At 45.3% G+C, this 14,268-nt stretch overlaps 1 protein-coding gene and 1 pseudogene across 1 annotated transcript; both read right to left on the bottom strand.

The window, feature by feature from the left end:
* Positions 1 to 1,098: 1,098 nt before the first annotated feature.
* Positions 1,099 to 2,445, bottom strand: LOC147427257 (uncharacterized). The gene has a single exon (XM_086498889.1). The coding sequence runs from the start codon at positions 1,689 to 1,691 to the stop codon at positions 1,122 to 1,124; it is 570 nt and encodes a 189-aa protein (XP_086355015.1). The 5' UTR covers positions 1,692 to 2,445; the 3' UTR covers positions 1,099 to 1,121.
* Positions 2,446 to 8,533: 6,088 nt separating this feature from the next.
* On the bottom strand, positions 8,534 to 11,064 carry LOC147427256 (uncharacterized; annotated as a pseudogene).
* Positions 11,065 to 14,268: the final 3,204 nt, after the last annotated feature.

Below are 14,268 nucleotides of genomic sequence, written 5' to 3'. Positions count from 1 at the left end.
ATTCATGTGCCAACCGAAGTAATGCTTGAAGATTTGATAAAGTTGGCACATACTGGAGAACGTGCAGATTCAAAGGGGGTGGCTGCCATGCTGCTTTGTGGGCATGGTGAGAATAAAGAAATATTGAAAGACATTTGGAAGTTTTTACCAAATTATGATTTATGCTAGGGTTTGATTATGTCATGAGATGCTTGACATGTATGCTAACTCTGGTTTTCAAAGGCCAGAAAGTCTCTAGGAGGGCCTAAACAAGGTGATGGATAGCAGTTCCCAAAGTGCAACTTTTATGAGCGAGATGGTGACTCTTAAGGTGCATTCCATGCTGGTCCAGACGGCATGACAAACGGAGCTACATACAGAAAGATTTGCCAGTGTGAGCTTAGAATGCTTTGCAAATCCTTGACGGATTGGACAGGTACACGTGAATGATTTGAGCTGATGTTTATGAATAAAGTTGAAGCGCTTAAGTTGTGGATCCTATCGGTATTTCCGGTTTGGCAATCGGAGTCTCGGGTAGCAAGCTATGAGCTGTCAAAGTTGGGACGGGGGCTGGTTCTGGGGAAAAATGGTCGGATTGGGAGATGTGCCATCAGAGATTTTTGGGTGCTTACTAATGTTCTTATGAGAAGTATGTGAATAATGGACTCGATAGGAGTTGACAGCAAGTCAATCGAGATTCGAAGTGTGGAGATATGGTTTATTGAAGTTGACCGGGATGCATGCAAAATGTTGTGCTCGACAATGCTTTGGTTAGTATGTATATGTGGTACAATTGTTGTCTCTTGCAGTTCATCGACCGTCATGCTTACCGAGTGTGAAGGGAAGATCTCCTCAAATGCATTCGACTATACTTGCACTTTGGAGACAAGTGGCCGTGTGGGAACGGAGGCCAATTATTAATTTTGAATGGCTATATTAAAAAAGCACCAGTAGCGACGTCGCTACTGGTCGCTGCAGAAGAGAGAGAGAGAGAGAGGTGGCATGCAGGTGGCATGAAAACGGCAGTGGTGTGCATGGGGTGGCGGCACGAAGGGGGAAAAAGTCGGGGGGGGGGGGGGGGGGGGGGGGGGGGGGGGTTTCGTGCAAGGAGAGCCCAGGCCGGCCACGCGACAAAAAATAGCTCAATAGCTTGAGCAGCGCTGCATGAAGGGTGGCGCCATCTTGAGGGGTGGTGCTATCTGAATGAGGTTTGAACACCCAGGGGTGGCAGGAGTCGGGGGCTGCACTATATGCAGTACAAAGCCGCCGCCAAGGGGTGGCAGGAGGAGGAGCTTGACAGGGGGCGGCTCCATTCGCCGAGTGCAAGGCTTGGAGCATGTGAGGAGGTCGCCATCTGCAGGAGGGTAAGGAAGGCCAAGAGAAGAGGAGCCAGCGCTGCTCCTGCCAGTGGGGGGGCTCGCAATAAGGATGAGGGCCGCCATCAACAAGGGGGTCAGGCCAGGTGGAAGAGGAGGCCAAGAGAGAGCAGGTGAAGGGCTACTGTGGGGAGCACTGCAAAAGAGATGGGGGGGGAGAGGAGCTTCGAGAGTTGGAGAAAGAAGGGCGATCGAGAGGAGCTTCGAGAGCTGCATGCTGAATGGGTGGCAAGCTTCCATAGCTCTCTCTCTCTCTCTCTCTCTCTCTCTCTCTCTGTGGATCAACAAGCATAGGAAGGAAGAGGATTGCGAGGTAAGCAAGCAGAAAGGGATCATCCACGGGCAAGAAGGACGGGAGGGAGAAGCTTTCAAGCTCTTTCTCGATCAACGAGAATATGCAAGTGAAGCAAAAGGGGCTCGCTCTCATTCTAAATCAAAGTGGTGCATGAACGGAGGAGAGCCGCCAAGGAAACGGGAGGAAAGTGAAGACAAAGCAAGACACTAAGTGGATTTGATATGTATGTTAATGATTTGGGCAAGCTTTGATCAAAATCGTCAAGATAAGGACTGAAGGATTCTGCATTGCTTTACCGCGGCAAACAGGTTGCTTTCAATGGGCAGGGAATTTCTAATAAGGGGTTTGTAAAAGGGAGAATCTTGGGGAAGAAGACAACATAGGGATTGAAGAGAAGTACGGGGATCAAAAGGGGTTGAGATTTTTCTATCAACAGGGTGGGGTTCTTCAGCTAGGGCATTTCGGATGAGGGGTTTTAGATCGAGGTGCAGGGCTAGAAAAATACAGTGTTCCTAACCGAAGAAAATAAGGGCAAGCTTGAAATTCTCCCAGTTTTTAGGTCAAAATTTAAAGCTTTTGCCGGTGATTACACTAAAATTTGTGAAAACTTCCAAGTTTTCTTCAAAGCAAGCTCAAAATCTAACCTGGATTTTAGGATTTCAGTCGATTAAAGTACATTGGACCCCGGTCTTTTTCTAACACTGTCGAGGTGCATACCAACTTGGCGTATGCGGTCCAATTGTAACAAAGTTGTTAGAGATCATGCATATGAAGAATTTTGTTGTTTGCGACATCAAATTATGTTTCATTTTCTTGCTCTTTCTTACTATTAAGCGTTAATTATGTTCTAGTCCTTAGTTATCTCTCGCATTTAATCTCTAACCATTGATATTCACCTTTGCTACTTCTTAACACACCACTAACTGCGCTCTGTTCACTCGGTGGGAACCTACACGGACTTGCTCTCTCATAGCCAGAAGCCCCGCGCTTTCCCAATCACCCATGGAGAGCAGCACACCCCGACATTTTTTGGTGAACCCGATGTGAAATTGACCGGGGTGAGAGAGTGCATATGGAGTCGTAGCGGGGGATACAAGATGCTTTACAAAAACTTTTACACATAAGCCTGACATACTTCTCTGAAGAGGTACAAATGATGGATGCATTGTTATGCCAGGCAAGGGTACAGGAAACAAAGCAAAAGAAATTAGAAGATGCTGTGGATGTGGCATTGGACGCGGTGTATACCAAATGTAATATGTTTGCGTGCTATGACCTGATGGGATACCTTTTGTATTATGAAATGGAGATGCGGGCACATGAAGTTCCAGAGGAGCTTCTGGTGAAGTCCTTTAAGCGGTTGGTTATTCCAAGTTTGACTGCACAAGTTGAAGATCTTGCTTGGGAATATGCAGACTGTTGGGAGTATTTTAAAGAAGCAATTTTGCATGCTAGTAATGAAATTATGGCAGAGAAAATAGGAGACCAGAATGAACAGGTACGAGATTATGAAGAATTTTGGAAACAAGTTTGTGCAAAATTAGCAGCAAAGCAAGATGCTTTGGGAGATGTTGCATAGATTGAAGAGCCAAAACTTGAAATCAGGTTTGGTTTTCCAGAATTACCTAAAGCTAATGGCCATGTCACTAGCAACCTAGATGAAGCTAATAATGAAGATGCCACTTGTTTTGATGTCAAATCACAAAGGGACATTATGCATGTGGATTATACACAGGTATGTGACAAATCTTTGAATCTAAAAGAGGATGCTTGACATGATGTGGAAACTGCACATGATACCATGGATGTGTCCTTTGATACATCTGAATAGAAGCAAGAGTCTAAATTTATTATGGACACTACAAGAGGTTGTGTGCTCTTGTGACGCTGTTAGCGACGGAAATACATTGGGTTTTTATAACCCCCGGCGTCGCTAAAACCGTCGCTAATAGCGTCGCTATAACCGTCGCTATAGGCGTCGCTATATAGAGACGCTCATAGCGACGGTTATAGCGACGTTTACACTGCAGACTATAGCGACGCTCATAGCGACGCTACAGAGCCATAAATAGCGACGGTTATAGCGACGCCCGAGAGAATTTTTTTTTGGTGGCAGGGCATTGAATGCCCTGCCACCCATCAACCATATTGTACTTGATTCACTTTTTTAAAAAAGTGCAAGGGTAGATAATAGACCCAAAATAGTCACCCACAAGACGCATTGTTTGCAAAATTGACAATTGTACACATCATAGGCAAAATGAATTGATTGGCAAATGTAATAATGACAATTGTACAACATCATAGGCATAAAGAATTGATTGGCAAAAGGAACTGCGGTGACAAATGTAATAATATACATGGTTAAAAAAGACGTATAAAATCCGTCTCATGATACATAAGCTATGAGAAACCCTAAACTAATGCTATCTAGCTACGGCTAAACTGACGTCGTCTAGTCAGACGTCTCATCGCGTCCAAGCGGCGTATCTGTCGGATTCTGCAAAAAAAGCCAATAAGACAGCTTTCAGTAAGTATAAACATATAACGACATTTATAAAACAATACAAAAAATAAAAAAGAGTAAACCCTAATACTAACCATGCCGCCGCGAGAACTGAGAATGTCCATCAGGGCGTTTAACCCTTCCTGCCTGCGTACTCGCGCTCGTACGGTGTGGGATCACGTCCTGTCATCGACCACTGTCAAAACATACAAAGATTTCATTATGTTAGAATTAAAAAACTCATAAACCCTAAACTATCGAACATAAAGAGCAATGTGAAAACACTTACAAAATCGGCCTCAAATGATGCCCATCCACCGCTCCCCAAGTGGTGCGAGCTCCCTGCCTCTACTCGCGCTCTGGCTGCATCCTTTTGTTGCTTCCACTTGTCGGGATTCTCGCGCGCTGCTTTCTTCGCATTCTTCCAATCTTCTTTGGCCAGCCAATCTGGCATGTTCCACCCATTCTTGATTGCTTTTTGCACTTCGGAACGCTTGTGTTTGCAGTATTCGCGCATTCGAATCTTCATCAGGTCTTCATTGAAGCGCTGATCCCGTGTTGGAACGGGAAACTCATCATGAAGTATGCTGATGACTCTGTTTTTTAAATCACTTGGTACTTCACTCCATTTGTTTAGTATGTAGTGTCTAAACAGCTGAGAGCAAAGACCACGCATGCGCGAGATCACCTTCTTGCCGTCATCATCCATGATGATGCCGCCGCTGAAGTCGATGGAGTAAGACAAGCCCTCTGGCCGGTGACACGTGAACCTGGGTGTCTCGGCAGGGGTCTCTAGCGGCGTGTCGATGGGGGTACGGACGTCAGGTGTCTCCACTGGCGTCTGGGCCTCGAAGCGAGGAGTGTCGAGTGGGGTGGCTCCTGGCGGAGTAGGTAGAGGTGTGTAGCTTCTAGGAACAGTTAGCCGTGCAAAACCTGGCGTAGATGGCGATGCTGTGGCTGGTGTGGGGGCGGGCAAAGAAGGGGAGGGTAAAGAGCCTCGTCGAACACGAGGCGGTGTGGAGGCATCGGTGGCAGAATCCCCACAACAACCGCCACCGCCACCACTAGAGCGCCGGTGTCTAGACGAGTGTGAAGCTCGTCTCGTCGACGCCGAAGCTTCGGAGCGCGCCGAATGCTCCGAAAAAAGTAAACTAATTGTAATAGATCACCTGAAAAGCGCTGTGACGCTAGTGTCACTCCATCCAAACTTTGCCTGCATGTTGAGAAGAACCAGGAGTGCTTTCAATCTAGACATACGTGCTCCATTATACAATGGCGTATCGGCTTCACTTTTCATATCATCATAGATAAGCCTTTCTGAATCCATGATCGTCTCGATAATTTCATCAATCTCGGGCTCAAACATTGCCTCGTTGGGAATGTGCTCTTCATGATCATCCCCCGAGCTGTCAGAGGCTACATCTTGTGGCCTCACATATGCTGCTTGACACAAGCGCCTGCGAACACGTCTATTGGGTTGCAAGATTGCTGCTTGTTGGCCAACGTCAGAGTCCGACGAGTTATAATTGGCAACAACTCGATCTATAATAGATGGATCGAACTCGCCAAATTCGCGAACGTGCTGCAAAGAAACACGTCTTGTCCGTCGCACAGCATGCTTGCATTGATTACAAGGACATAAGACCATCGTTGAGAGATAGGTGTTTCGGTTGGACGGTCCCACATCCTCGTCGCTACTCATAATGAGGATAAAAAACTTATAACCTGGACAACAAATTTAATATTCTATTGGCATTCTTCGTCTTATCTCTCTCTCTCTCTCTCTCTCTGTCTCTCTCTCTCTCTCTCTCTCTCTCTCACTCTCTTTACCTCACATTCTCTAGTCATGTCCAATCCCCGCACACCTCGGTCTAGAGGTGCACGGAGATCAGAACCACCGGGTTATAATCTCGTCTTTATTGGTCAATACCTATATTTGTGGGTACAAGAAATCTACACACCCACGTCTACATGATACTGCATGTAGTGGACAAAACCCCTTTGCCTCTTCTCTAGCTGTAGCACTTCACAGCATCTTAACATCTTTTCACAGTAGATCTTTTCACTGTTCGTCTAACTCTAAACCCTAAACCGTAAGTAATTCTTGCGTGGACTCGATCTAACGTAAATAAGCGTAAATCTAAATAAACGTAAATCTAACTAAAAATAAACCTAAATCTAATTTAACGTAAGTCTACATCTAACCTAATCTTTAACGTCTTTTGGGATAGTTTCCTACGACGTTAAAACTCTCTTCTTCTTGTGTGTGTGTGTGGGTAAACCTAAATAAACCTAAGTCTAATCTAATATAACATAAATCTAAATCTAACGTAAATTATGTTATATTAAAAACAAAGAACTAAACTAACAGGGGTTATAAGAACCTTAAAACTGATTTAACACATAATTTTTCACATAACTCGGCAAGAGTTGGCATTCTCATCACTAAAGATATGAGAGTTAACTTCCGGCGGTGACCCTGCCTCATCTCCATCCACATCTGACGACAGCAATTGGCCCTTTAGACCGTTTTTGCTCTTGTTACTAGCTTTGAAGTTGCTGTTGAATGACTAGAGGTTGTCTAGATGGTCATTGTGTTGGGGATGTAGTGACTCTTGCCGCCCTGAAGATCCACCTTCTTCCCTATCTTCTGAAGACATTTCACCAGTACTTTTGGATCGACGGAGCCCACCATGAGTGAAGGCAGCAATACCATATATTCCATTGAGGGCTTTCTTCACCCGCTTCATGCAGGCATCGCAGTCTATGGAGACCTAAATCTAATCTAATATAACGTAAATCTAAATCTAGCGTAAATAAACGTAAATCTAGTTAAAAATAAACCTAAATCTAATTTAATGTAAGTCTACATATAACCTAATCTTTAACGTCTTTTAAGATAGTTTCCTACGACGTTATAACTCTCTTCTTCTTGTGTGTGTGCGCGTGTGTGGATGTGCGTGCCAATAAAAAGAGATAAATGGTATAACCTTTCTATCACCCATGCCAAGTATGATAGATTGATTATGCCATTTCCCTCTTGAATAATACGTCTTGAGTTCAACTCCTCGTCGACTAGATCTTTAGGTCTTTTAATTTTAGTTAGTTTCCTACGACGTTAAATTAGTTTCTCTCTCTTTCTCTCTCAATGTGTGTGCGTTTTTTTGGATCGTATGCATGTTTTCTCTCTTTTCCTCTCTCAATGTGTGCGTTTTTTATTTATGCATGTTCTCTCTCTCTCTTTTCCTCTCTCAATGCATGCGTTTTTTGTTTATGCATGCTCTCTCTCTCTTTTCCCTCTCAATGTGTGTGTGCATTCTTTGTTTATGTATGTGTGTGTGTGTTTTTGTTTTTGTTTGTACTCTCTCTCTCTCTCTCTCTCTCTCTCTCTCTCAAAAACACTATGTGTGTGTGTATGTGTGTGTGAGAGAGAGAGAGAGAGGGAGAGAGAAAGAGGGGAAGGGAACATGAGAATGAGGAGAGGGAAGGAGCATACCTGGCTCTCCTTCCTCTCCTCGTGTGTGTGTGTGTGTGTGTGTGTGGAGAAGAAAAAGAGAGAGAGAGAGAGAGAGAGAGAGGGAGAGGGAGAGCGTTACCTGCTCCTTGCTTGAGGGCGCCGAAAAACTCAGATCTGAGATCTTAGTTTTTGGGCGCGCTCGGTTATTTTTTTAGCCCAGCCGGCGTCGCTATGAGCGTCGCAAATTTACAAAGAAAGTTGCGACGCTCATAGCGACGCCGGGATTTTTTTTTTTGAGCGTCGCTGTGTGAGCGTCGCTAATATGAATAGCCTCTTGTAGTGGGAGGAAGTGCGTATATGTGGTGATGCTGCTGAACAAGATGAGGATGGCATCATTGATGCTTTCCTTTGTGACTTACATGCATGTGGTTCAGTATCTGGTGATACCCCTTATGATGGGAATGCCAATTCAGAGGGGGTGCAGGTTTTATAGCAAGAGGATGGGTTTACAGTAGGCACTGATCTTTTTTAAGAAGAGCAAACAAAGGCCTTATGCATAGATAAACCTATGTGTGAGAGTGATGCTCCAAAAATTACAGATGTAGAGAGTATTAGAGATCTTCCATGTGATGAAGTGGATGATGAGGGAATGGGGGTACCAGCAGGTGCATTAGGATTTTAAAGCTAGAATAGATGAAGATGGTATACCGGATCGGCTAACAAGGTGGCAAGACAACCAAAATTTGTAAAAGATGTTTACCAGGTTTATCAGAGGATATACATGGTATGGGTTTTTTATTTTATTCCCCTTACTAGTCATGTCAGGGATCTTATGGTTGCCAGCAGAGGGGAGTAGTTGCTCATGTGTGCATGCCAAAGGACAAATTTTGTTCCCAATTATCGACAAGGTTTGGGTGATTTCACTTGATTATAGGTTTCCCTGTTTTGCAAAGAATACAAGTGCTATGTGCTCAACATGAAGTTCAAACTGAGAGATTCCGACAAATTTTGGAAGCAAATTCAACATGGTTGCATGCTATTGGGGCCAACCTATGGTGTTATGTTATGTGACTCCTTTAGAGTATGCATACAATATGGGTTTTTGAAGCTGCATATTTTGGAAGGGTTTTATGTAGCTCCAGTGTTTGGACAATTTTGTCTTATTCCATTTGATCCAGGAGGACTACCTGATGGCTATGGCTTTGGATAGAGGGATGTCTATGTGTCCTAACAAAGGGATTCATGTGCCAACCAAAATAATGCTTGAAGATTTGATAGTGTTGGCACATACTGGAGGATGTACAGGTTCATAGGGAGTGAATGTCATGCCGCTTTGCGGGCACGGTGAGAAAAAGAAATATTGAAAGACATTTGGAAGTTTTTACCGAATTATGATTTATGCTAGGGTTTGATTATGTCATCAGATGTTGGACATGTATGCTAACTGTGGTTTTCAAAGACCAGAAGTCTCTAGGAGGGCCTAAACAAGGTGATGGATAGCAGTTCTCAAATTGCGAATTTTATGAGTGAGATGGTGACTCTTAAGGTGCTTTCCATGCTGGTCCAAACGACATGACAAACGGAGCTACATACAGAAAGATATGTCAGTGTGAGGTTGGAATGCTTTGCAGATCCCTAACGGATTGGACAGGTACAAGTGAATGATCTGAGTTGATGTTTATGGATAACATTGAAGTGCTCAAGCTGTGGATCCTATTGGTCTTTCTGGGTTGGCAATCGGAGTCTCGGGTAGTAAGCTACGAGCTGTCAGAGTTGGGACGGGGGCCGGTTCTGGGGCAGAATGGTCGGATTGGGAGATGTGCCATCGGAGATTTTTAGGTGCTTATCAATGTTCTTATGAGAAGTATGTGAAGAATGGAGTCAATAGGAGTTGACAGCAGGTCAATCGAGATCCGGAGTGCGGAGATATGGCTCATTGAAGTTGGCCGGGATGCATGCAAAATGTTGTGCTCCACAATGCTTTGGTCGGCAAGTATATGTGCTACACTTTGGAGAATAATATATGCTTGAGGAGCTTGTCCGAATTGTTGTCTCTTGCAGTTCATTGATCGTCGTGCTTTACCGAGTGTGAAGGGAAGATCTCCTCAAATGCATTCAACTAGACTTGCACTTCGGAGACAAGTGGCCGTGTGGGAGCGGAGGCCAATTATTAATTTTGAATGGCTATATCAAAACCAAAACCAGTAGCGACGCGGAGGGGAGAGAGGTGGCATGAAAGCGGCAATGGTGTGCATGGGGCGGTGGCATGCAGGGGAAAAAGGTCGGGAGCTGGGGGGGGGGGGGGGGGGGGGGGGGGGGGGGTTCGTGCAAGGAGAGCCCAGGGCGACCACGGGACAAAAAATAGCTTGAGGAGCACTGCATGAAGGGTGGTGCCATCTTGAGGGGGGACGCTATCTGCATGAGATTTGAAGACCAAGGGGCGGCAGGAGTCGGGGGCTACGCTATATGCAGTACAAAGGTGCCGCCAAGGGGTGGCAGGAGGAGGAGCTTGACAGGGGGCGGCTCCATTGCATTGGGGGCCGAGTGCAAGGCTTGGAGCAGGTGAGGAGGCCGCCATCAGCAGGAGGGTGAGGAAGGCAGAGAGAAGCATGGCCAGGAGGAGCCAGTGCTGCCCATGCCAGTGGGGGGGGGCTCGCAATAAGGATGAGGGCCGCCATCAACAAGGGGGTCGGGCCAGGTGGAAGAGGAGGCCAAGAGAGAGAAGGTGAAGGGCTACTGTGGGGAGCACTGCAAAAGAGATAGGGTGGGGGGGGGGGGGGGGGGGGGGGCAGAAGAGCTCCAAGAGTGGGAGAAAGAAGGGCGGCCGAGAGGAGCTCCGAGAGCTGCATGCTGAAGGGGCGGCAAGCTTCCATAGCTCTCTCTCTCTCTCTCTCTCTCTCTCTCTCTCTCTCTCTCTCTCTCTCTTTGGATCAACAAGCATAGGAAGGAAGAGGATTGTGAGGTAAGCAAGCGGAAAGGGATCATCCACGGGCAAGAAGGACGGGAGGGAGAAGCTTTCAAGCTCTCTCTCGATCAACGAGGATATGCAAGTGAAGCAAAAGGGGCTCGCTCTCATTCTCAATCAAAGTGGTGCATGAACGGAGGAGAGCCGCCAAGGAAAGGGGAGGAAAGTGAAGACAAAGCAAGACACTAAGTGGATTTGGTATGTCTGCTAATGATTTGGGCAAGCTTTGATCAAAATTGTCAAGATAAGGACTGGAGGATTTTGCATTGCTTTACGCGTGGCAAACATGTTGCTTTCAATGGGCAGGGAATTTCTGATATGGGGTTTGTAAAAGGGAGAATCTTGGGGAAGAAGACAACATAGGGATTGAAGAGAAGTACAAGGATCAAAAGGATTTGATGTTTTTCTATCAACAGGGTGGGGTCTTCAGCTGGGGGATTTCTGATCAGGGGTTTCAGATCGAGGTGCATACCAACATTGGCGTATGCGGTCGAATTGTAACAAAGTTGTCAGAGATCATGCATATGAAGAATTTTGTTGTTTGCGACATCAAATTATGTGTCATTTTCTTGCTCTCTCTTACTATTAAGCGTTAATTATGTTTTAATCCTCAGTTATCTCTCACATTTTATCTCTAATTATTGATATTCACCTTTGCTACTTCTTAACACACCACTAATTGCGCTCCATTCACTCGGTGGGAACCTACACCGACTTGCTATCTCATAGCCAGAAGCCCCGCGCTTTCCCGATCACCCATGGAGAGCAACACATCCCGACAACGCCAGTATCCACAAGTGGTTTTTGTCTCATGCTTGGCAGTTTATATATATCATGGTTGAGCAAGAAGCAACCTACTGTGGCCACTTCGAGTTGTGAGGCTGAGTACAGGGCAGTCTTCACAACTACGGTTGAGTGTGTATCGTTCAGACGCCTTATTGCTGATTTGGGTGTTGGACATGACACTGCCAACACTATCTACATTGACAGTCAGAGCGCATTGGCAGTTGTGTGAGAAACCCAAATTTTTCATGCTCGCACAAAGCACATTGAGGTGCATTACCACTATGTTAGGGAGAGGATCTCAGTAGGAGAGATCAGCTTGGCTTATGTGCCAACACAGGACAACCTTGCAGATCTTTTCACAAAGGCATTGTCTAGTGAGAAGTGAGAAGCTTTCCGCAAAGCTTTGGGCTTACTCCCCTTTGTGGACTGATCATGTCCTCAGGGCATCGCACTTCCCTTTACTCATGTGCTAGCTCTCGTTCACCACATCACTCCAGGGGGGATTTGTTACCATATACATGTGGTAGTGATGTGTGTGAACACACTAGGACCGCCGGGGCATTTTTTCCCTCTTTAGGAGGTTTTCTCCCCCGTGCATTGTTTATACGCCCATCACTCTAGGGCTACTATCTTTCCATTGCACACTAATTAATACAATCTCAGTTGTGTGTCTTGAGCTTCCTTCATCTTCTCCACATTGTGTGCGTTTCTCTGCAACCCTAATTCCAACAATGTGCTACTTTAGACATGTGGCCTAGTTGTGAGGCCGGCGGGTAGACAGACATGCGAATAACCTCCCAACCATCCTATATATAGGCCCCTGGCCCTCTTCCATATATAGACCCCTTTACTGCATGTGTGTCTGGCACATTTCCCGGGCCGTGCCCGTCTAGTCCTACCCTTGGCATGACATTACTCCCCCCTTGGAGAAGCGTTTTCGTCCTCGAAAACACAAGTGGTGGTATCTTCGTAAGAACACTAATGTTTTCCACCGTGGCATCCCTCATGGATCCAACGGTTCGTTGAATCGGAACCCGGTTCATTGGGAGGTTCAATGAAATCAAGAGTAACATATTGATTTTCTACATTCTTGTCCCTGTGCAACCGTCTTGGTTAACCGACTCGTAATCAAAAGAGCGTGAAGGCTCCATTTAGAACTCACTTGAGAATGCTAAACAAGTTATCACAACTAAGAGGTGTTTAAATGCATACCCAGGTTTCAGAGTTTTTGAAGGTACTGGAATGTGCAATATAACCTCGGTTCATCTTTCCATGAAAGTACTATGCTGACATACTCACCAGCAGCAACCAAGTCCTTGACTCCGTAGTGCTATAGAGAGAGCAAGAAATCCACACAAGTGAACTGCCTAGCTCTTGTGGACATCCATGCTGGCTCAACTGATTGCTGCAGCTATACTTCCATGGAGAGATCAGTTGCTCTGAGTTGAAGATTTATCAAAAACTCAACTTGAGTGTCGCACTGAAAACATGTAGTGCAAAAATGACATTGTAAACATCCTGAATGACAAGACCCTTGCTTGTCCCTTAACGTCGATGTATACTTCCCTGGGTAGATCTGTTCACTCTGAAAACAATCACCCAAAGAATGCCAATAGTTGGGTCTTACCCTTGGCCTGACAATGGCTCTTAGCCTGTGTGGCTCATAGCCCTTGTGCAAATTAGTGTTCGACGAACCGATGAAGACTAATTTGAGTAGCATCTTAGCCACGTGCTAGCTGAGAGTTAGAGCACCTTGGCTCAGGCTGACTCACGAGAAAAACAAGTATCAAAAGCTTCTTAGAAGATTTTCATTAGTCCCTTAAAGAGAGAGAACGAGAGAGAAGAAGAGCATGCTGGGCTGCGGAACTTTCCTTGAACGACTATGACGTGTATAGTTGATTGCCATGCTCGTGTGCATCTTATGCCTAATGTGCAGCGGATCCTTATAAGCATGCAATAAGTTTCTGCTATGACTCTCTCATTGAGAGAGGTAACAGAAAAACACAACCACATCTTGATCTACCTGCCATTGCAGGGTCATGATTGTATGAAAATGACTTAGCATTGGCACTTTGCCTGTGAAATAAGTTCTAGATTTAGGTTTCTTTTAGTGATGTTGGGTGTTGATAGCATCCAACCATCAAGTTCAACAATCCATCACTTAGGCTGTCCTTGACAGAGTTGCAAGTGTGATAGCGGAAGCATAATGCATAAAGTGGTAGAATCCATGCCACCTGCTTAACATGCCTTGCATGCAAAAACGTAAGCCCTTGGCTACTATAACGGTCTCAAGCGTGAGAACCAAAATCATAAGTGCCTTGCACAGAATAAACTGGTAGGGATTCTATGAGCTGACATTCTCTATTTTGCCAGTTCCCCAAACTTGTGTGCCAGAGCCCTTGATTCCAAATCAATGGCAGTATCTCGGCACAAGGGAGAAGCCGTGCTTCATGTAAAATTGCCAAAGCACTTTGCTTTGCACAATGACAGTAATTGCCAAGTAAAGTGTAAACATGGAAAAAAAAAACAAGAAAAACTTAAACTTGGCTAACCTGGTAGTTGTTGCTGCAACCAGTTGTCATGAAATTCCAAAGGAAAAGCTCGCGTAAAGGTGGCTCATAGCCAAATCTGCCGTGTGAGAGAGAGTTGTCGCATATGTATATTCGCCCTCTTGTATCATATACATCCGTCGTATACGGAATGAAAGAATCTGCAAACATTTTGCCAAATCCGTCCCAAGTTTGTATACTCATAGTACATGCCAAACGTGGGGAGTCTCAATGCAAGATGCATAAATTGAAGCATTGCTTCATAGAACTACATCTGGCCTCATTGCCTACAAATGCGATGGACGGTAGATGCCATAGCAAAGAGAATCAACCTTGTCGATCATGTACAAAAAAG

This window comes from Adiantum capillus-veneris, chromosome 24 (assembly GCF_014529385.1).
Source record: "Adiantum capillus-veneris isolate H3 chromosome 24, ASM1452938v2, whole genome shotgun sequence".
Taxonomy (NCBI): Eukaryota; Viridiplantae; Streptophyta; class Polypodiopsida; order Polypodiales; family Pteridaceae; genus Adiantum; species Adiantum capillus-veneris.
Note: the sequence above shows the minus strand (reverse complement) of the source record. Positions and strands in the feature narration are given on the sequence as shown.

Bases quoted from the DNA above. Each gene is read 5' to 3' on its own strand.
- LOC147427257 (XM_086498889.1), bottom strand. From the start codon at position 1,691: ATGATCCCTTTCTGCTTGCTTACCTCGCAATCCTCTTCCTTCCTATGC.